The 20,014-nt window shown below is 50.2% G+C and overlaps 1 protein-coding gene across 3 annotated transcripts in view; it reads left to right on the top strand.

Moving 5' to 3' along the window:
* Positions 1-397: 397 nt before the first annotated feature.
* Positions 398-20,014, top strand: part of COL20A1 (collagen type XX alpha 1 chain) — a 45,058-nt gene continuing 25,441 nt past the window's right edge. Inside the window, exons 1-18 of one of the 3 annotated variants that reach the window (XM_048074741.2) lie at positions 398-495; positions 735-869; positions 4,182-4,266; positions 6,673-6,783; positions 8,611-8,754; positions 8,964-9,122; positions 9,319-9,519; positions 10,751-10,906; positions 11,598-11,717; positions 11,845-12,009; positions 13,061-13,222; positions 14,373-14,545; positions 15,306-15,435; positions 15,972-16,117; positions 17,485-17,608; positions 18,055-18,194; positions 18,357-18,486; positions 19,002-19,144. In XM_048074741.2, the coding sequence (XP_047930698.2) occupies positions 4,194-4,266; positions 6,673-6,783; positions 8,611-8,754; positions 8,964-9,122; positions 9,319-9,519; positions 10,751-10,906; positions 11,598-11,717; positions 11,845-12,009; positions 13,061-13,222; positions 14,373-14,545; positions 15,306-15,435; positions 15,972-16,117; positions 17,485-17,608; positions 18,055-18,194; positions 18,357-18,486; positions 19,002-19,144 (2,277 nt within the window). In that variant the 5' untranslated portion in view covers positions 398-495; positions 735-869; positions 4,182-4,193. Of the gene's footprint in view, positions 870-4,181; positions 4,267-6,672; positions 6,784-8,610; positions 8,755-8,963; positions 9,123-9,318; positions 9,520-10,750; positions 10,907-11,597; positions 11,718-11,844; positions 12,010-13,060; positions 13,223-14,372; positions 14,546-15,305; positions 15,436-15,971; positions 16,118-17,484; positions 17,609-18,054; positions 18,195-18,356; positions 18,487-19,001; positions 19,145-20,014 lie in introns of all 3 variants that reach the window. The other 2 variants (XM_048074740.2, XM_048074742.2) reach the window with 2 other exon arrangements.

The raw sequence follows: 20,014 nt of genomic DNA, 5'->3' as shown, positions 1-20,014 counted from the left end.
AAACCAAACTTCAGTGAAGTACTAAATATTTGTTTAATGTGCAAAGATATTTTAAAACGGTGGTTTTCTTCCATCTGACACTTTCAAAGGTGCCCGAGTTTCCCGGAGAACGGGCGACGCACGTTTCCTGCAGCTCACGGCTGCAGCGTGAGGCCGATGCTGTCGGTCCCCTGGGATCCAGCTGTAAATCTGGTCTCCAGTCGTAAGGAGAAACGTTCCTGGCAGCGAGGAGAAAATCTTTTTGGACCAAGCTTTGGAGCAGAGCGGGGCGGCTCTCCCGGGGCAGGAGCGCGCGTGCTGCCGGAGGTCAGGGCTGCGAGCACAGCTGGAGCGCCAGCTCGTGATTCAGGCCCTGGGCTCGCAAAGCCTCCAGATGTGCTTAATTTCCTCAACCAAACGCAAGACAATTAGCCTTCAGTGCAAAGGCCGGGCTCTCAGAAGTATTTAATGGGATGTGAACGGAGCTGGGCTGACTTCATCCTTGAGAGTGTGACGGTGGGTGGGAGTCCTGACTTGTTGCTGAGCTCTAGGAAATCAGTACACGGCTTCCTAGATGGAGATTTAGCATTTAGTTAGCAAAAACGCTGTGAGCCGTTTGCTGATTTTTGCAGAAACAGGCTCTTGCTTCCCGGGCGTGCTTTATTTAGCTGCGTGTCCGGGCCACTGCTCTGCCGCGTGGTGGAGGGAGGTGGGGGAACCGCTGCCCCCTCCTTCCCCTTCCTTCCCTTCCCTAGCTGGCCTGACGTCTGGGGCTGAGATCTCCCTCGCCACGCCGAGAAGCAGCCGAGGCGTTGGGGCTGCTTCTCCCAGGACCTGAGGATGTAGCAGGATCCGTCCCGCCTGTGGGAGAGCCGTGCTGCTGCGCACAGGTCTGTGGCTCGCTCCGTGTGCGGGGACGGGGGTGCAGGAGGGGCTGCCTTGGTTTGGGGTGGGTATCAGCAGAGCAGGGAACTTCCCCGGGATTTCCAGCTGTGGAAAGGCTGGAGCAATGTGGCACGGCTGCCCCGAGGGATGGCAGCAGCCCCGATGACCTCAGGTCTCCTGTTTGCTGCAGGCCAGGTCTGAATATCACCAGGACTGCTTTATAGAGAGCACTCGGTTCTTTTGGAGAGTGAGACATCCAGTCAATTTGTAATTTTTTTTTTTTTTTTTTCCTTCTGTGGTTCATGGTGTAAAGCTTGCAGGATTTTTTTGCCAAAAGGACAGTGCTTGGAAGGGTTTGCTGGCAATGGCAGCTCCGGGTGGGTTTCTTCCACCTGTAGGCATGGTTTGGGTTTGCACCAAGCCAAAGTTGCTAAACCTACCTGGGCTGTGGAGACCTGCAGGGCTGCGCCTTGAAGCAGACCTTGTCCCTTACATTTCAGGACTGGTGCTGGGGTAACTGAGGACTTTTGTTCAATAGTGGAGCTGAAATACAGATCTCCAGGAGAGAACAGACAGTGTTTGATGAATGTGGGTTTTCTTAGACTGTTTTAGGTACTTGAACTAGCAAAGTTCCCAGGGAGCATGGGACGGTTTGCTCCCTGCAGCAGGCTGGTGGCACCTCGGGCAGGTGGCTGTGTGCTGCGTGACGGCCCCTGCTGCTGCCCCTGTGCGTGGGCCGTGAGGTGACATTGCTTCCGCCAGTGCTTCTGCAGAGACCTGGTGGCATCCTCTGGGATAAGGAAGGACGGAATTGTCCCCAAGCCACGAGCCAGCTTCTGGGGCTGTGGGGGACAGAAATAATTCACAGCACCCCAAAGTCCTCGCTTCCAGTTGTGCTGAAGTAAAAACACTGCAGGGATTTTTTTTTTTTGCATAGATTTTTTTTTTCTTTAATTAAAGTGACTATTTTTAAAATTTCCTGTACAAATAAGGGGATCTCAGACTGACTTAACTTCCAAATCCCCTCTGAGCATGCAGCTGGGACAAACGGGAAGTGGTGCGTGTCCCCCTCCCATTTTCCAGGCCCTGGAAATACTCACCACATGCTCCATGTGTTGCTGTCTCCAAATTCCTTCCCCGAGCGAGTAACAGGAGAGAGGCATCGGCGTGCCGGAGGCTCCCTGCACTCCACCAGGCTGAGGTCACTGTGGTTCCCCAAGAGGCAACGCATTGATGATTTTGAAGTCCTTGCTTTAACCACGGTGCTTTAACCACGGTGCTTTAACAGTAAGGATCTGCAGCCTTGGGGCTCACTGCATCCGACCTGTGTTAATACAGAATTCACCCTTATTGGCACAGCAGGGTGGAAGCTCCTGGCTGGACGTGACCTTGCAGAAGCCCAGCTCAGTGCATGTTGCAGATGCCCACGTGCTTATTTCACTGCCGTTTGGATCCCGTATAGCCCTGGTTAGCACGAAATACCCGTGCAACCCAGTGCTTTTGCTGGGGGCTGGCTCCCTGTTTGCCTGCAGAGCCCCAGGGAAGTGGCATGGAAATGAAGAGCAGTTTGGTGGCATTGCAAGATGGCACAAATGAGCCTTTCAGTCAGGGTATTCGTCAAAAATGCAGACGTCTCTTCTGGCTGGTGCACGTACCTCTGCAGCAAGGGCAGGCTTTGCTCTTCTGAAGAACACGGTCAGATTCCTGAAAGCCACCTGTAATCTGCTTGTCTTTGAGCAATGACTTCACTTTATTAGCTCGAAGAAGGGGAAAAAAAAAAAAAGGCGAGTATTTCCCATGGCTAAGGGCTTCAGTTTCACTGCAGTTGTTCCATATAACCTGATCTTCAATCAAAAAAAAAAAAGAAAAAAATATATATATATATCACAGACTGAGTATCATGCATGAGCGTGTGTGCAGGGGGAGGTTGGTTAACATCTCTGTTACAACTTGCATATTTTTCCATTCATTCTTACAACAATTTAGAACTGATTTAAAATGCAGAAGATCATGGCTAGGTCACTCGTGCATATTCATTTTTCCTTAAAATCACTGACATATTGGAGGAGAAATAGGCATTTGCCAGGAGCCTGTAAATACCTGTCTGTCAGAATGAAGAGAAGTGAAATGTCACTGAGATGGCAGTGGAGGAAACTTGTGTGTGGTCTGATTCTGCCAAAAGCAATGAGGCTGAACTGTGCAGCACAAAAATGACGGATGCCAACGATGCACTGCAAAAGGCCAATGTATTTTAAATCTGGTATATATTGAGGCTAAGGCAAGGGAGAGTGTGTCCACCTGTTAGGGTGATTTTGTGCTGGTCTGACTTTACTGACCCAAAGTGAAAAAACCGTATATCCAGGCTAGCAAAGACAAGGTCCTCAAGGTCCGTGAGCTGTGGGGTGAGTGCTGGGGAGTGGCTGTCCTTAGCCAGCCAGCTCTGGGAGTGCTGCAGAGGTTATTTCGAAGTCAAACTGATCCTCCGACATGATAAAGTCCATAACCGCATCTGTTTTCAGTCTTGTTCAGGTGAGCAAGTTCAAACAAGACCATCCCAACACGTCCTGGATATAACTTCACAGGAACTCCACCACAAAGAGCAAACAAAACTCTTGTTTTTAGGCTGTTGACATATAAACTCGGTGGCATCCCTTCTGCTGCATGATTGCTTTATAACAGCAACTGCAGGGACACAAAACCTGTGGCGTGAGGAGCTGTCTGCCAGCGAGTGCTCCTCTGATCAGCATGTGCATTGATGGGACCGGAGACCAGATGTGTTGCTTGATCACCTGCATTGATTTGGATCATGTGAATTGGAAATAATTACTCCGTATTACTTAAAAGTTGCATTATGCTTCTGCTGAGGTCGTGCTGCCAGGGGAGCCGTGCAGGACCAAGTGGGCTGAGCACTGGGATGAAGCCTGCTCCCCATCAGCTGTATCAACGCAATTTAGTTCTGGGCCAAGGCACTGAGCAGCTGTACTGGAGAGACCAAGAACACGAAATAATATGTAGGGATTGCAGCAAAATTCAGTACGTGCTTCTCTATCCACCCTCGTAGTGCTGTCAGTGCTGTATGCCTCAGCTTGTGGGCCCTTAACTGGGGACTGCAAGAGAGAATAGACACTCCTGCCCCAAAATAAAATCAAATCACAGCAACAGGCTTCAGTTCCCAGGGCCACAGGAAAGCCCAGGTGGTTACTACATCGGGATAGGTAAGCAGAGGGGATTCCGGGATGGCAGAATTAGTGCAGGTGAGGTTTGATGTGGTGAAGTGTCACTTGCTCTCCTCCGTCCTGACCTTTGCCGTCCCGCAGGTCCTGGCCACCATGCTGATTCGCACTTGTTTCCTTTTTGCCTGCCTGCCCGTGGCGAGCCACGTCTGGGGACGAGGGGGCCAAGGTAAGGAGCTGTCTGCCCTCGCTCTGGGGGGAGCACTGGGGGCATCCCGTGGGGTCTGGCTGCTCCCTGAGTGAAGCTCAGCCCCAGCCCTTGTGGTGGTGCAGCTCCAAGCAGCCCGTTCCTACATATAAAGAGCAAAAGGAGATCAGGGGGCCCCTCTGGGGGAGGATCCCCATCCCACCCACCCTGCAGTGCCTGTTCTCATCGCTGGCAGCAGTTCAGCGTGCCGCTCCCTTGCACGGGGGATGCATTTCAGCCTGCATAAGGAGTGAGGGATGCTTACGTGATCTGCAAATGGAGCTTGAGAACTAGGGAGAAAAAGCGGTGGTTTGTTAGCTGCCACATCTGTCCTGCTCTCTGAAACTATTGCTGTGGAGCCGTCTGGTGACACGTGGTGCAACATCGAGGTAAGAGAGCACGTGAGGTGCAATCCTCCTGTACCACATAGTGCTCCCACAGTGCCATAAATGAGCAGAAAATACCTATAGCATCTCACCGTATCCTGTCCACCTTTATATTCCATATGAACCTCCGTGGAAGGGATTGGTACAAGGTGGTGAGTGCACGTCAGAGCCTGGACAGACGTATCTCCATGCCGTGCATCTCCCAGACGTGCCCGTGCAGTGTGCCTGGGCTTAGATCCCCGTCCGCCGGAGAGCAAGGTTACAGCATCAAACAGCTCCCATCCAACACGGGGCAGAGAAACAGTGGAGCTTTCATGGCACCGGGGTTCATTTGCATCCAGCACATAATGGCGCCTCAGAGGATGCTGTCCTTTCACGTCTGTCTGGGGACATTCTTGCCTTTTCAACTTCTGGGCTCCTAGAGCGATGGCCGAGGAGCTGGACCACACTCGCCCAGAAGAAGACAGCTCCATGTTTCATCTAACTATGAATCCCCCTCATTGTTCCATGATCTTTTACCGCTTCTCTTAGGCGTGATTCTGGGATTCGAGTTTGCCCCTCTTCCCTCTTCCCCATGTTTTCTTTCTTCCCCTTCATATTTGCCTGGGGTGATGTGAATCTGAGCTTTGTTTCCCCCAGATAGTTATGTGCTTGTTGGGCAGCCTGCAGGAAGCCTCCACAAGGAAATGTTAGGGCACAGACGCGGGGCTGAGACAAGCAAGTCCTCGCTGTCAGCTCTCACTGCTTTCCTGGGCTCTGAATTCATGGCAAAGATGTCAGGAGATAGCTGGCATCATGCAAAACCAGGTTAGGGACCCGAGGAGTCCTATGCAACACAAACGGTTTGCCAGTACTAAGCAGGATGCTCCGGGTCACCTTATTTTTTATTTTTTTTATATTTTTTTAATTATTATTATTTTTTTATTATTATTTTTATGAATAATTATACAGGAAAAGTGATTGGTAACAACTGCAAATGAGGTGGGCATTTGAGTGCAGATGCTTAAACCATGCAGGCAAAGGACGCGCTCACTCATGGCACATTAGGGCAGCCTGCTGGAAAGGCAGATGTAGACGCAGGACCAGGGAGGAAGGGAGGTAAATTTGCTGAGTTGCCATCCTACAGCCAGTCAGGTGAAAAAGCTTCATATGGTGACATTTGTGTGACAGTACGGCTGCATTTCACCAAGGAATCACTGACTCAAAGTGACACATGAGCTGAGACATTTAGCTGGGCTTTAACAGATCTCTGCCAAATCCGGAGATGATAACAGAATATGCTCTTTCTTCATTTTACCTCCTTGTCCTGTACTATTTTTTTAATCAGAATTTGCCATTTTAGTTTGCTGCTTCCTACAAACTGGTGCCCCCGAGTTACAGTTCTGCCAGGAATGGTTATTTGCACTTTATCAGGTTTTCTTTCTTCTTTTCTCCTGCCTTTTTTTTTTTCCTTTCTCCCTCTCTCCTATTCCCTCTTTCTATACCCAGCTGATCCTTGGAGCTGCCCCTGAAATGATCTTTCTGCAGAAGTATGGGATCCATCAACTGGGGAACTTCTGTATTTCTTAGCAGCCCGAGCCCATTGACGAGCCTCGTTTTGTCCCTTCTATCTATTTCCTGCCTTTCCATTTCAGACATTTACACTAACACACTCTCTGAAACCAAACACACTGCGTGAAAGCTTTTGGTGGTGTCCTTCAGGGTGCGAGAGGTGCAGAGAAACCCTCGCATCCCTCTGGGCTGCTTTTCCTGGTGGCGGCAGAGCGCAGTGAGGTCTCGCCTGGTGGCCTGGGGTGGGTTTCCTGGCAGAGGGGTGGCAGGAGAAGCCGGGTGGTGTCAAGGGATGCTGAGCACTCACATGGGATGGGGAAGGTTCCCTCTGAACTGCAGCAGACCCCGAGTCCTCAGAGGAGGCAGCACGTGGGGTGTTCTGTGCGGGTGTGTGCAGAGGGAGAAATCGCATCCCCAGCAGCACGGACACCCAGGGGCTCCTCCTCCCCAGGGTCAGGCCGCCTGAAACTCTCGGTCCTCTCGGAAGACAGGCTCCAGATGAAATGGAAAGAAACCGAAGGGAATATCAACGGCTACAAAGTGCGGGTGAAACCCATGGCAGGTATGCGCGAGCACGTGGGATGTCAGAGCCAGACAATTTATCTGTGCATAAGGGACTGAGGCAGCAGGACTGGGGGGTCTAAATAGTGCTGGTACTTGGGGTGAGATAAGGCAGAGGGAATTATCTGTTGGTTGTTTTGGATTTAGGTGTTGGTTACCTGCTTGTGCAGGATGGATGAGGAGCCTTTCTGGCCACCGTGGACCCAATCTGTAGTGCTTGTTCACAGCGTGGTGAAATTCGGCCCTCTTCCCCCTGGGGAAAAGCCTTATCCAGAAAGTGGTGGTACCTGGGACTGTGGGAGGAAACAGGTTAGGAAAGGGAAAGGCTCATTGTCTGCCCCTCCTGTGGGAGCTGCCCCAGGACTGTGCGATGAGCTAGGTGCTCACTGGGTGCTTTCTTGCAAGTCTGCACCATATTTGCCCAAAGTGGAGCAGAAAACAGAAAATGGATTCGTGGTGCTATGGTTATAACTGGCAGAACAAATCACTGCTGCTGTGTCTGCCCTCATCGGTGTCCTGCTGGTCTTATCTGGGGGCTCTCTGCTCTCCCCCCACCTTTTAGGGACATGGGACAGGATGTCCTTGACCCCAAACAGGGACAGCTCAGCCTGCAGGCTCCCTGCCCTGACCAAGCTCCTGCTCCCCCCAGTTTCTGGCGGTGGTGCTGGATGGACACCACGTCCCTCAGCGGGGAGCAGTGTCTGGAGGCACACCCTAGCCTCGGCTGGCATTTGGTTTCCAGTCGCTGCCTCTTTCTCAGCTGGGTGGGGAGAGCAGGGCCAGCAATGCTTGTGCTCGGCCGCCTGCTTTTAGCTCAGCCCCCACCTGTTTGCCCAGCCGGAGCTGGAGGTTTCTCATTCCTTCCCTGCCCTGCTCCTCCTCGGGCCTCAGCACGGCGGGGAGCGATGAGCATCCCGGGAACGCGGGGAATCCCCCAGCCTGCACATGCCTGAGGCTTTCCCTCTGCGTGGGCTGCAGAGCTCCGCTCCCAGCCCTAGGGACGGTGGGGTCAGAAACGCATCCATCCGCACGATTAAAGGCTCGTAGATCTTTCTTGATCAGAGGATTTTAGGGAGCTGCTTTGCCTCCCTCGCTTTGTTTTGTTGCTGCGGTCCCAAAGATTCCCCGCGGATGTAGCACGGCATTTGGCTGCTGCTTTGCAGAGCTGCCTCGCTCCGTCCGCTCGCTGCCATGCCAAGGCAGAAATGTCCCAGTTCGTGGCTGCATCGCAGCCCCAGGACAAGGCTCACGGCTTGTGAGGCACGGCTGGAGGACCCCCTGCAGCAGGAGGGGTCTGGAGGTAGTGCTGGCCCCCAAAATGATCCCTCTCCCCACAGAGGACAGCTTCTTTTAGGGAGACATGGGACTTGCAGAGAGAGCACAGCAGGAGCAGCCGGAATAAGTAAAACGAGTTGCAGGTGCCACGTGGGACCTCCAGAGATGTCAGACCACTTCCTCACTCCGCCACACACAACCTCAAGCACATCACTTGGCTGGATGTTTTCCCAGGTGGTGGCGGCCCAGCCTTTGCCCTCTAAAGATTGGGTTTTCAGGCAGCACCTCCTTGAGAAGTGGGTGGGAGTTGCGCTAATGCTGGGTGGGAACTGGTTTTCCATTTTGGGGCACGTAGCAGGGATTTTTAAAAGTTTTTCTCAGCTCTGGATGGGGGAAAAAGATTCAAAATCAGAGATCCGCAGAATTAAAAAATAAATTCAAATTGACTGAGGTCCCCAGCCAGACATTCTTGGCATTTTAGCGGTGCTTTTGCTACTGTCAGATTAAATTTAAGCTCTAGCAATTTCTGAGCTGTGGCTTCATCCCACCTCAGGGGACTCAGAGCAAGAAGTCATGCTGAAAACCAAGACTCCCAAAGCCACCGTGGGGGGGCTGAGCCCTACCAAGGAATACACGCTGCAGGTCTACGTGCTCAACGGCTCCCAGGAAGCCTTGTTTGCCAAGAGGAAGTTCGTGAGTAAGTAGGAAGAGCTACGTTTTACCATTCAGAGAGCTTTTGGAAATACAGCTCTGCCATATGCCCCGTAGAACATGCCACAAAACTGAGCCTTTTGATATTTTGGTTGCAAGCTTGGACAGGGGAGTGGTGGAGACCCAGGGGATGAGGGATGGACCATGACTCACGGACCTGCCTGGAGTGACTCCTTATTTCTGTTCCTCCCGCAGTAGAGGACCTCAAAAATGCATCCCAGACTAGAAACAACCGAAGGAACGCGGGAGCTGCGTCGGGAAAGAATCTCACCTCCGCGGGGAGCTCAGCAGCTGAGCACAGCGGGGGTGCAGAGCCCACCCCACCGCCCCCGAATGCTGTCTTGGTGCAGCCAGGTGGGTGCCCAGACCGTCCTGGAGTCACATTGGACGGATTTTGAGCCTCTGCCATGCTGCCAGCGAGCAGGAGATATGGAAGTTTTCAGGGGAATTGCTCTGTCAGGGACATTCTTTCACTAAGACACAGGTTGCATGGGGATAACACAAGGGACAATTTTTTATTTTTATTTTTTTTCTTCTATTTGGAGCACAGCAAAGGACAGAGCCGAAAGGAAAAGGCAGAAGGGGACTCAACCCAAGGGCTCAGGAGAAGCCACGAGAAGCCAGCCCCATGCGGAGGCCGCTGTGACACAAACACCACAGCCAGCCCCAAAATCATCCCAGCGCGCTCCCGCAAACTCGGAGCGAGAGTCTCTAGGAAAAGAAAAACCCACAAAGGATTCACTGAGGAGAGGTGAGAGGGGTTTCAGACATGTCCTGCTCCTTCTTCCCCACTGTTTTCTCTAATGGTTGCTATATACAAGCCTCCAGTCCTCTCTCTGTCACCGAGATTTTAAGAGTACAGGTGCTGCTGCTACTGCTCCTATTTGCTAAGTCATACATTGGAGAACTGCCAAGGATCACCGCAAAAGTTTGGAGTTCTGCAAAACATCACAGGTTTAAAGGCAAACCGGAGCTAGGACGAAAATTCCTCCGAGAGGGATTAATTTATTGATTTTTCCTCTATTCTCTCTATTCACATTGCCACCTCTCCTTGCTTCAGACAGACCCGTGCCAGTTTGTGTTCTCCAACAGACCCCCGAGCCATGGCCCCTTCCATGCCTTCAGCAGGGAGGAGCACATCAGTGGTGCTCCTTACCCAACCCGCTCCACCTCCTGGTCTCATCCTTCACGTTTCCCAGCTAACTGATCCATGCCAACCTTCAGATGCATTGGCTGAGGATGTGGCAGGGCAGATGTCTCACAGCACTTTTGAAGTGGTGGGAATGGGGCAGAGCATCCCCATTTGGTCCTTTGAGAGCAGCAGAAATTCACGGTCATGAGATGAGAGGGGAGAGTAACTCCTTGCCATCCACATGCAGTGGGTTGCAGTTATCCATTTCCCTCTACCAAAGATGGAAAAAAAAAAAATCTGAAAAATATTCAGGGAAGATGCGGTCGATCAGCAACATGCCCTATCTTATCATTTGTTAAGCTGCAGGCCTAGGGCTGGCAGAAAGGCAGGGCTTGAGGAGCTGTGATGCCAGCAGGTTTTTACAGAGAGATGGGATTTAATATAAAGCCACAAAATAATTACAGCCCACAGGGGATCTCACGATGGAATGGAATTAAGCAATCACCTGCAGTTCTTGGAGACTTAGGCTAGATAGAAGGGAAGCAAGGGCTGGGGCTGAGACGTAATGGAGCTGACAGCTTGCAGAGAGCAGAGCTTGGGCAAGACACGCTCTTCCTGGCAGGCTTAACCCTTTCTTTGTGGAAATGGAGCTGCTCACCACTCAACTTCTTGGTGCTGAGATGGTTGCCCTTAACCAAGGGTTTCTTCCAAGGTGCTGGGATGTGTCAGGCTAGCAGACGGTCCGATCTGCCGTCCAGACAAGGTCTTACACTGCAGGCTTGTCTTAAAACTGAAGTGTTTTTCCTCCTTTACAATTCTTCTCTCAATGTCAGACTTTATTCCCCCGCAGGTTCCCAGTTTCAGTGTGACACATCTGCAATGACTGATATTGTCCTGCTCGTGGATGGATCTTGGAGCATCGGACGCAGCAACTTCAAGCTCATTAAAGAGTTCCTGAGCACTTTAATTTCCCCATTCAGCATTGCCCAAGACAAGATAAGAGTAGGTAGGACACTTCCCTGTTTCCTGACCTTGGGAAATCCCTCCATAAATACAGTCTGTGTTTGAAGGGACCTTGCTTTCCATTCCTGTGTTATCGTGCTGCTCTGATGAGCTTTTATTCCTTTAGGCTGGGGTCCTACATGCCGCTCTTGACACTTCCCCACCCTGTAGCATGCAAGAAACAGCTGCACAGTGAGCAGAAGTGAAGTTGTATGGGCAGCACCCAGCTGGGTGCTCAGGGAGGGCTTGATGCTGAGATACATTTGGGGTTTGCTGCCTATCTCTGATGAAATGATCAGCCTACAGAGCACGGCACAGAAAGATGTGGTGGCAATGCCACGCTGGAATTGCTTTGGGCTCAGCTGATAATGGTGCCGCTTCCAGTTCTGAGGGATGCTAAACCCAGTGGATGGCACTGGCCAGGCTGTGTGTGAAACTGGTCAGCATAAATCCTTCCTGCTGGCTAGTTTGACCCTGAATAACACTGAAGCCTTGCCAAATGCTTCAGAGTAGCGCCACAAGGGTAAGTACCACCGTGGAGAGAAGTGGAGCTAGTAGCCAGGTCTGCTCACCCCAGTCCAATTCATCATTTCGAGTCACTCTCCCAAGGCAAGCTGTCACCTCTTACCCAAAACAGGTCTCCTCTTGCAGCTTACCTTGACTTGCATGATGCCAATAGCTCTTGCCTTCCCCAGGGCTGTCCCAGTACAGCAGCGACCCCCGCACGGAGTGGGACCTGGGTGCTTACACCACGAGGGACCAGGTGCTGGAGGCAGTGAGGAATTTGCGGTACAAGGGTGGCAACACCTTTACAGGTAACCCCATCTCTCAGATCTCCGCTAGACGGGATGCTAGACAAGGCAACTGAGGGCAGGGAGAAGAATAAGGGCTGGGGGTTGTCTGTCAGGCTGTGGCACCCCATCCCTCTGTCCTCCTCCGCAGGCCTGGCGCTGACCCACGTCCTGGAACAAAACCTGAAACCAGATGCTGGTGCCCGGCTGGAGGCTGAGAAATTGGTAATCCTCCTGACTGACGGAAAATCCCAGGATGATGCCAACCTGGCTGCTCAGACCTTGAAAAACATGGGCATAGAGATATTTGCCATCGGTAAGATCACAGCCATCGATCGGCTGTAGGACAGAACCAACCTGCTTCCACTCTTCTTCATCCTGAGGGCTATGTTCCCTCAGCTTGGATAAGAGCATCCCGACACTGTAAAGGTAGTGAGCAAGACCCTGTTACGTTGTGCCTGAGAAGAAAATTAAGCCATTTATTCAGCACAAGCAGTGTCTTCAAAGGGGATTTAGTTAGTTTAGAAAAACAAACAAAAAGTTGTTCACATGAGAGGTTTTTCACCTCCCATCCGTAAAGCCTTTTGCCAGTCTCAGAAACCTGTGCCATGAGAACAATGTTCTCAGCTGTGGAATGAAATGAGAACATTGTACTGGGGAGGACAGGAGAGCTCCTTTGTAATTACTGCCTCTCAAAACTTTCCATTTCTCTGAATAATAATGTTATCTGCTCTTCACTAGCTGCCAGTAATAATGAGACAGAAAATGGTCTTGAGCAGCTCTGTCCTTGATGACTAAAGTCTGCTAAAGAGTAATATGTAGACAATAAAGTTACATAGAAAACTCTCCTAAAATTGCAATCCCCAACACTTTACGTGCTAATTTAAGTTGGGAACACAGAAGCAAGGGTTTATTATATGGGGCTATGGACCTAAATGGCTGGCACTGGGATTTCTTTCGCGGACTGAGTGTAGCTGCTGAGCCTCAGCTGTGTCGGGCAGCATGATGGATTAACAGCTGTACACCTGAAATCTCTTGGAGGTCTGGTCTTGTCTGGGCTCCGTGGTTTTCCTCTCTGGCTAGAGGAAGAAACGTTGCTTGGTCCTTAGACATCAGGACTTGAGTTATCTCAAAAGCACTGCAAGAGCAAAGGGGGGAAGGAAACTAGCAAAGCTCTAAAGGTTTGGACGCAGACAAGCAGGTGGATCCCTGGGCAATGCTCAGATGACCTTAACGCTAGCGCTGGAAGCAAAATCAACTGTCTGCTGCAGGGCTTGGTAGGCCGAGCAGGCCAACGTGCAGGCCAGAGGCAGGAGCTGCTCCCGGCTGAGGCCTGTGCTCAGCGTGGTGCTGTGCTCTGCTCGCAGGGGTGAAGAACGCGGACGAGGCCGAGCTGAAGCAGGTGGCCTCGGAGCCGCTGGAGCTCACGGTGTACAACGTGCTGGATTTCCCCCTGCTCAGCAACCTGGTCAGCAGGCTCACGCGGGTCCTGTGCGCCAGGATCAAGGAGAAGAGCAAGGAAAGCGCAGGTGAAGTGAAACCTCTCAGCGAGGGCTGAGCTTTCTCCCTCTTGCCAGCCTTATTCCTTGCTAAATCCTCTCTCATACCTATCCATCCATGAGCTCCACCACCTTCTCAGCACCATCTAGCTCTTCTCCTCCCATGCTGATCTCCGTTCTCTGCCCTATTGCTGCCTGAAAATGGGCATGCCGTGTCAGCACGTTGGCCATTGTCTTTTACAAGACCCTCTGGGTGCAGCTCTTCCAATAACTAGCACTGTAGGGAAGTGGGGGCTTCTGTTCAGTTCCAATTATCCTTTTATGTGATAAATACGTTGTGACCATCTTCTTCCCCAAGTTTCTTCCAACTAACAGGAGGAAGAAAAGCCAAATGACTAATATTAGGGAGAGTGTACTCCCCTAAGAAAATAGGAAGAGATAGCAAAATATCTAATCATGATTTTTCCCACCCTTTACTTTAATTAATCTCCAAGACATTTTCAAGTTAAAACCAAACAGTCTATTATTTATATATATATATATATATATATTGCTGGAGGGTAGCTTGCGTGATGAACAAGAGAGTGAAGAACTACTCCAGATGTTAGCTTAGATTCCTCAGGAGGAATATCATGTACATATTTCCATCTCTCTCTGCTCTAAGATTTGCCTAAGGAGAATGAGAAAGCCAAACTTTCAAGCATACTTTTATTTTAACACCCTGGAGATTCATAGAAATAATTTGATTTGTTCTTATTAATTTGTACTTTGATTTTTTTTTTGAAAATATGTTTTGACATATTTTCACAGATGCAGGTTAGCCTGAAGAAAGATGTGTTGCATTAAAAAAAATAAATCAAGATAAAGTCTTATATTTAATTTTAACGGACCTTCATAACTGAAAAGTCATCTTTTGAATACAGGCAAAAATACGGATTTCTGTTGAAAAAATATTCCCAGCTCCCAGCAAAATGCACAGCCTGTTCTCTGAGGAGTATTTATGTTCTGGGTGCCCAGTTTTAAAATATTTATTTAACAGCAGTTTGGAACAGTTTCTGTGCTCTGTAGGAAAGGGTACTGCAACTTGATTTGAAAAATGTTACTCATATTTATGAGCTAGGAAGTATGTTTGGTATGAGAAGTCTGAATATGAGAAAGTAATTGTGTTTTTAATTACTAGGTAGCACTGTGAAAGATATCCCCACAGATATGGGTCCCCAGCTGAGCCCAACTGACCTTAAAATATCAGCTGTGACCTCTAAGAGCATGCACTTGACCTGGAGTCCTCCTCTGAGACCACCAAAGAAATACCGGATTGTGTATTACCCATCGAAGGGTGGCACCCCCAAGGAGGTGAGGGGCCTTTTTGGCCATCCGAGGCTGCAGTGCCTTCCAGGCAGTGGCTGGGGGTTTAGGTAGGTGAGTAGACAGAGAGACGAGGGTAGGAGTGCAGTTATCATAGGGCATCAGCAAAAACCAGAGATGAAATTAAACAAGCACTGAATGCATAAGTAAAAAGCTGATAGGATGGCAAGACAGAGGAAGAAATGGGATAAACATCATGTTTCTAGAACTACTGCAAACTATGTCGATGCGGAGTTTTCTCTTGCACAGTGTTATCCCCTCCCTAAAGCATCTGTTTTGACTCAGGACATATGGGAATATAGATTTATCCAAGGGCACTGATCTGCGAAGGATATAAAAATTTGGAAAAGCAAATCCAAATACTTGATGGATTTCCCTTAATAATATACTTTAACTTTTGGTTAGGCCTGATGTGATAAGACAATTGGTCTTGATTAGACTTGTAGGTCCCTTCCAGCTGAACTGTTCCATTCATTTCAGAGCATGTTTAGGGGCTTGTGCTCGGTGTTTGTACAGATCCAATCCTTAGAGGACAGGAAAGTTTACAGCCTCCTATCTTCTCATTTTGGGGGGGGGAAGAGAGCCTCCCCAGAGATACGAGCTGTCAGAAAATTCGGAGGGCAATCAGACTTCATGTTTCTGGGCACAGGTGTGCTACAGAGAAACCATGCTGGCCAAGGAAGGCTGTTCTTTTGCTAGAGGGCAGCTGACACATCCCTGTCCTGACAGCCCTCCTTTGTGCTTTCAGGTGATTTTAGATGGAGCAGTCTCCTCTCTGAGGCTTTCCAACCTGACCTCGCACACGGAGTATCTGGTGTCGGTGTTTCCTATTTATGACACCGCTGTTGGGCATGGGCTGAGAGGCGTCACCTTCACACGTAGGTCGTGAGTAGGGAGGATTACTCCAACGCATGGTTGTGATGGGTGAGCAAAGCTCTGTCTTTGCAACCACCTCAGTCTGCAGCCTGGCATTGTATTTCCCCTCCTCCCTCAAGTTCAGATGGTCCATCTACAGCTATCTCCATCCTTGGAGATGTTCAGAGCTTGTCTGGACAAGGCCCTGAGCATCCTTCTGTAATCTGGCCCTGCTTTGAGCAGCAAAGTTGGGCCAGAGACCTTCAGGGGTCCCTTTCCACCCATGTCATTCTGCACCACCATTCACCTCCGCTGTACTCAGCTCACCCTGTCACGGCAGTAACACACCATGCTAAAAATGTCTTGCAACACCTTGCCCCTTTGCTATCGCTGGGCTGCAGATGAATTAACCCTATTCCTTGCAAAGCGATCATCCCACTGTGTCAGACACGGGATGGATGTCCACCAGTTTGCAGTAGCTGTTGTAAACCCAGCTCTCCTGCGGGGTTTGAGCTGTCTCAGACCTCACACACTGAAGCTGTCCTTTCTTTTCCCCCAGTGCCTCTGTCTTCCCCCCGCTCCCTGCGCGTCTCTGAGCTGAGCCACAACAGTATGAGGCTGAGCTGGAAGGCAGCCCCAGGAGCCACGCAGTACCTGGTGCTCTGCTCTGCAGCCCCTGATGGAGCAGAGGACTATACGGTGGAGGTAGGGCTCGTGAGAATAACAACAATATTGGTTTTGCTCTGCCTGGACTCTTCTCAGTTACTTTAGGCCAAAATGAAACCCTGCCTCTATGTGGGATTTAAGTAGTGACCGTTTTATATAGAGCATATCTGAAACACAGAAATCTTTGGGACTCCAGGGACAGAGCTCATATCTTTTCAGCTTCCAGAGTAATTTCTGTATCCTCGAGGCTATACAGAAATGCCTTTGTTTTGTTTATCTTAAAATGTTAATTGAAAATTTGTTAGGGCAATTTTCGCTGACCTTTTGAGAGAGAACTATGACACCATATAAAAGCAAAATAGTGCTCAAAGAGTGGAAAATCTTAAAACACTTCTAAGGTCCCTCCTGATGGCACAGTAATAGCTGAAATTAAGGCTTGTACTCTGCTTTAAATGTACATTCACATTTTTTAAAACTTTCAGAACATTTGAATAGAAAACACCATTTAAAATTTTATTTGAGCTTATAGAATATTTCTGCAGTTACCTACCTATGGGATGTCTGATAAACCAACATTAAAATGTTCCCAGCCCTGTGCAGACTCCTGTAAGTCCTCAAGGTGGATTTCTGCAGCCAGCAGGCTGTGGCTGTGCTGTGTTAGCGGCAGGTGGCAGCAACCCAGCCGCTATCGCCCTGCTTGCAGCAGGCAGCTCTTCTGCAAGCCTGGCTTTCCAGGCCCCCGAGGAAAATGGGATTCTCATCTTTCACGTAAAACCTCAACTTCTTTGCTCCACGTCCATCCTCTCTCACTGTGTGTTACTCAGGGATGTTGGTACCTCAGTGTCCTCTGGGCTGTGCTCTGTCCTGGGGGGTGTCACTGCAGGATGTCTACAAACAGAGAGATCTATGCTAGCTTCCTGCTATGTTGCCTTCCTTCTGGGGGAGATTTCCACTAAGAATTCACTAAGAATAGGGGTTTGTTATACTCCAAGCTTAATATTTTCAGTGATGAAAGCTGCTCTGCTTTCTACTTTCCAGTTCGTTCTGATTTAGTGAATTTCCCAGGAAAATCACAGTGAGATTTTTCCTTAGAAGCAATGAATCACTTTCCGCTCACTGCAGATAACTCCAGATCCACCCAAAACAATAACACCTCTGTATAAGACATTGATACCTCTGCAGACCATGGTGGGAGAAAGTGATGTGAACCCCAGATGTGCTTGGTGTCCCTTGGGAAGGGAAGCAGGGATGCCCTGAGCACCGTGAAGCACCTGTCCGAGTGTGCAGGTGTCACTAGTGATACAAAAGGGACCTTGGCCTGTGCCTCTGTAAGGTTTTGCTCTGCTGATGGTATCAGAGGGTGCCCCAGAGCTGAAGGGTGCCCCAAGGCGGCTCTCTGTCGGCAGGTGAAGGTGGCCCAGCCTGAGGTCCTGCTGGGTGGGCTGTCGCCCAGCACGGAGTACTCTGTTGCCGTGTATGCGATGTACGGGGAAGATGCAAGCGATCCTGCCAGCATCCAGGAAACCACCTGTAAGTTTAAGCTGTTATTAAATCGTTCAAGCAGGATAAATTTGTTAGATGAGGTGCTTCTCGTATTGGGCATGTGGCTTGTATGTAAACCCTGCCTTATATTAAGTAAATCTCAGTCCCTGCGGGGACCTTTAATCCCTTGGTGAGCTGTGAAAAGGAACGATTTTCCCCTGGTAAAAGAGGACTCCTGAAAGAGCTGTTCCCTGAGGTCTTTTATCGGGGGAGAAAAGGGGAATTACTTGGCTGTTTCTCCACCTAAAGCCCAGGTAGCCTTTCACTACACCCCAGAGGCACCTACAGCAGTGACATGGAGAATATTTTCCTCCGTGGTGAAAGAGTTTTTTAGTTCAAGGTGGAGTCCTCTAAGCGCAGCAGGAGGCAACCAGCGGGGTTGCCTTCGTGCAGCCTTTGAAACCCTGGGGTGCCGTCACCAACTGTTGTTGCAGTGCCCTTGAGTCCCCCCCGGTACCTGAGCTTCTCCGAGCTCAGCCATGCGTCCGTCCGCGTCAGCTGGGAGGCCGCGTCTCGGGCGGTGAAGGCCCACCACGTCACCTACGAGGCGAGCGGAGGGAGCAACACCGGGGAGGTGAGTCCCCGAGGTGGGACGCCAGACACCGCCCTCTTCTCAGGGAGCACTGTCTGCTGGCAGGATTTTAACTCTGAAATGGGCGTTTTTTGAGGCAGTTGCCAGTTGTGTGCCCTCTGCAGCCTCCTCCACGCTTCTCTCCTAACTCCTCCTCCTTCACAGGTCGAGGTTCCTGGCACTGCAACATCCACGGTCCTGAGGCCTTTGTCCTCCCTTACCCAGTACTTCATCAGTGTCAGGTCCACGTATGATGAAGGCGACTCCTTTCCGATTACCGGCAACATTACCACCTGTAAGTAGGGAATGGAAATGGCTTTTGTCCTTTTTACAGATGGCAAAATTGGCTACTAAGTGTGTGTAAACTGGGATGTCTTGAAGACCTGGTCCCAGCATGTTATGACCCAAAGCCTTGCACAAAACCCAAATGTCTGTTATTCTTTATGTGTGGTACATGCCCAGCTCTGTTATGTTTAAAACGGAGCAGAAGGAATAAAAGGAGAAAGCAAATAAGGAAAAAGCACTGTGTATTGCTAACCTCCATGTCCTTTGGAGCCTTCTCCTCTTTACAGTACCAGAGCGACACATGTCCTCTCCACAAATGAAATAATCCTCCTTAATTAGGGTTTTAAAAGTGATTTACCCTCTCTGTCCTGATGGCTGTTGTCATTTGGGTCTGAAGAAGTGAAAGACAGGCCGGGCTCGGACATCTGCTTGGTTGGTGTGCTGCTCCCCGACCATCTGCTCCCCACCTTGGCTCTGATGAGGCGCTGTCAGCGCTTCAGCTCCATTTCCTTCTGCATCCCTCAGTAAAGGTCCCCCCGCCGCGGGCCCTGAAGGTGACCGAGCTCTCTGGGAACAGCCTCCGGCTGCAGTGGGAAGCCGTCGCTGCCTCCGACGTGGTTGTCTATCAGATCAAATGGAGCACAGCCGGTGGGGAGAAGCCTCAGGAGGTACGGACCTGCGCACAGCTGGGGAGGATGGGCTGGATTTGGGTCTGCTTGATGGCTCTGCGCTCACCTGCAGGAGTGTCAGGGAGAGATGCAAATCTTTTCGGGTTAATGGGCTCAGGAAATTCAGCAGATCACCACCACTGCCTATGCAGTAAAGACAGGGTCTGGCCTGGGCCCGGCTCTGTGCGGTGCAGTTGTCACCTTGAGTGCTGGAAGCAGGAGGGACAGCAGGGTGGCAGGGTTGGAGTCCTCCAGGCTCTTTGAAGATTGCAGAATTGTTCTGGAAAAAAACCTCAAGGATGAAACTGAATAGGGACAAGCAGAAAGTATTAAGCTTAGACAGGAATAATTAACTACAGGTATACAGGATGTCGAATAAACCGCTAAGAAGCAATTCTGTAGAAAAAGATCTGGGGTTGCAGAAAATCACCAGCCCACAATGTCAAGTTGTTGTGGAGAAGACAAAGATAATACTCAAGTATTTATAGTGGTGATAAGCAGTGACTGCTTTTGGGTTACTGCTCCTCAAGAAGGATGAGGTCCAACTGAGGAGCTTATGGAGGAGAATGACCAGGCCCAGAGCCTGATGCAGCAGGGGAGGGGGTGGACCAGGTGGCCTCTTTCATCTCAAGCCCTTATTTTCAGTATGAGTGCAAACAGCAGTTGAAGTGGATCAAATATGCATGAGTCTCCCATAAAAGGCTTCACATTTGGGCTGGAATAGGGGTATGCTGGTGCTTGTGTCCCCAATACAGCTAAAAGATGGAAGCTCAGCAGATGGATTTTGTGCTCGTGGCAGGTTGACTATCTTGTATCAGAGCACTGTGCTGTGGTACTGGTATAGCTGTAAATATAACTGGCCAGCAATGC

The sequence above is a fragment of the Anser cygnoides genome, chromosome 16, assembly GCF_040182565.1.
Source record: "Anser cygnoides isolate HZ-2024a breed goose chromosome 16, Taihu_goose_T2T_genome, whole genome shotgun sequence".
Classification (NCBI taxonomy): domain Eukaryota; kingdom Metazoa; phylum Chordata; class Aves; order Anseriformes; family Anatidae; genus Anser; species Anser cygnoides.
The sequence above is the reverse complement of the archived record's forward strand: the minus strand, read 5'-3'. Positions and strand labels throughout refer to the sequence as shown.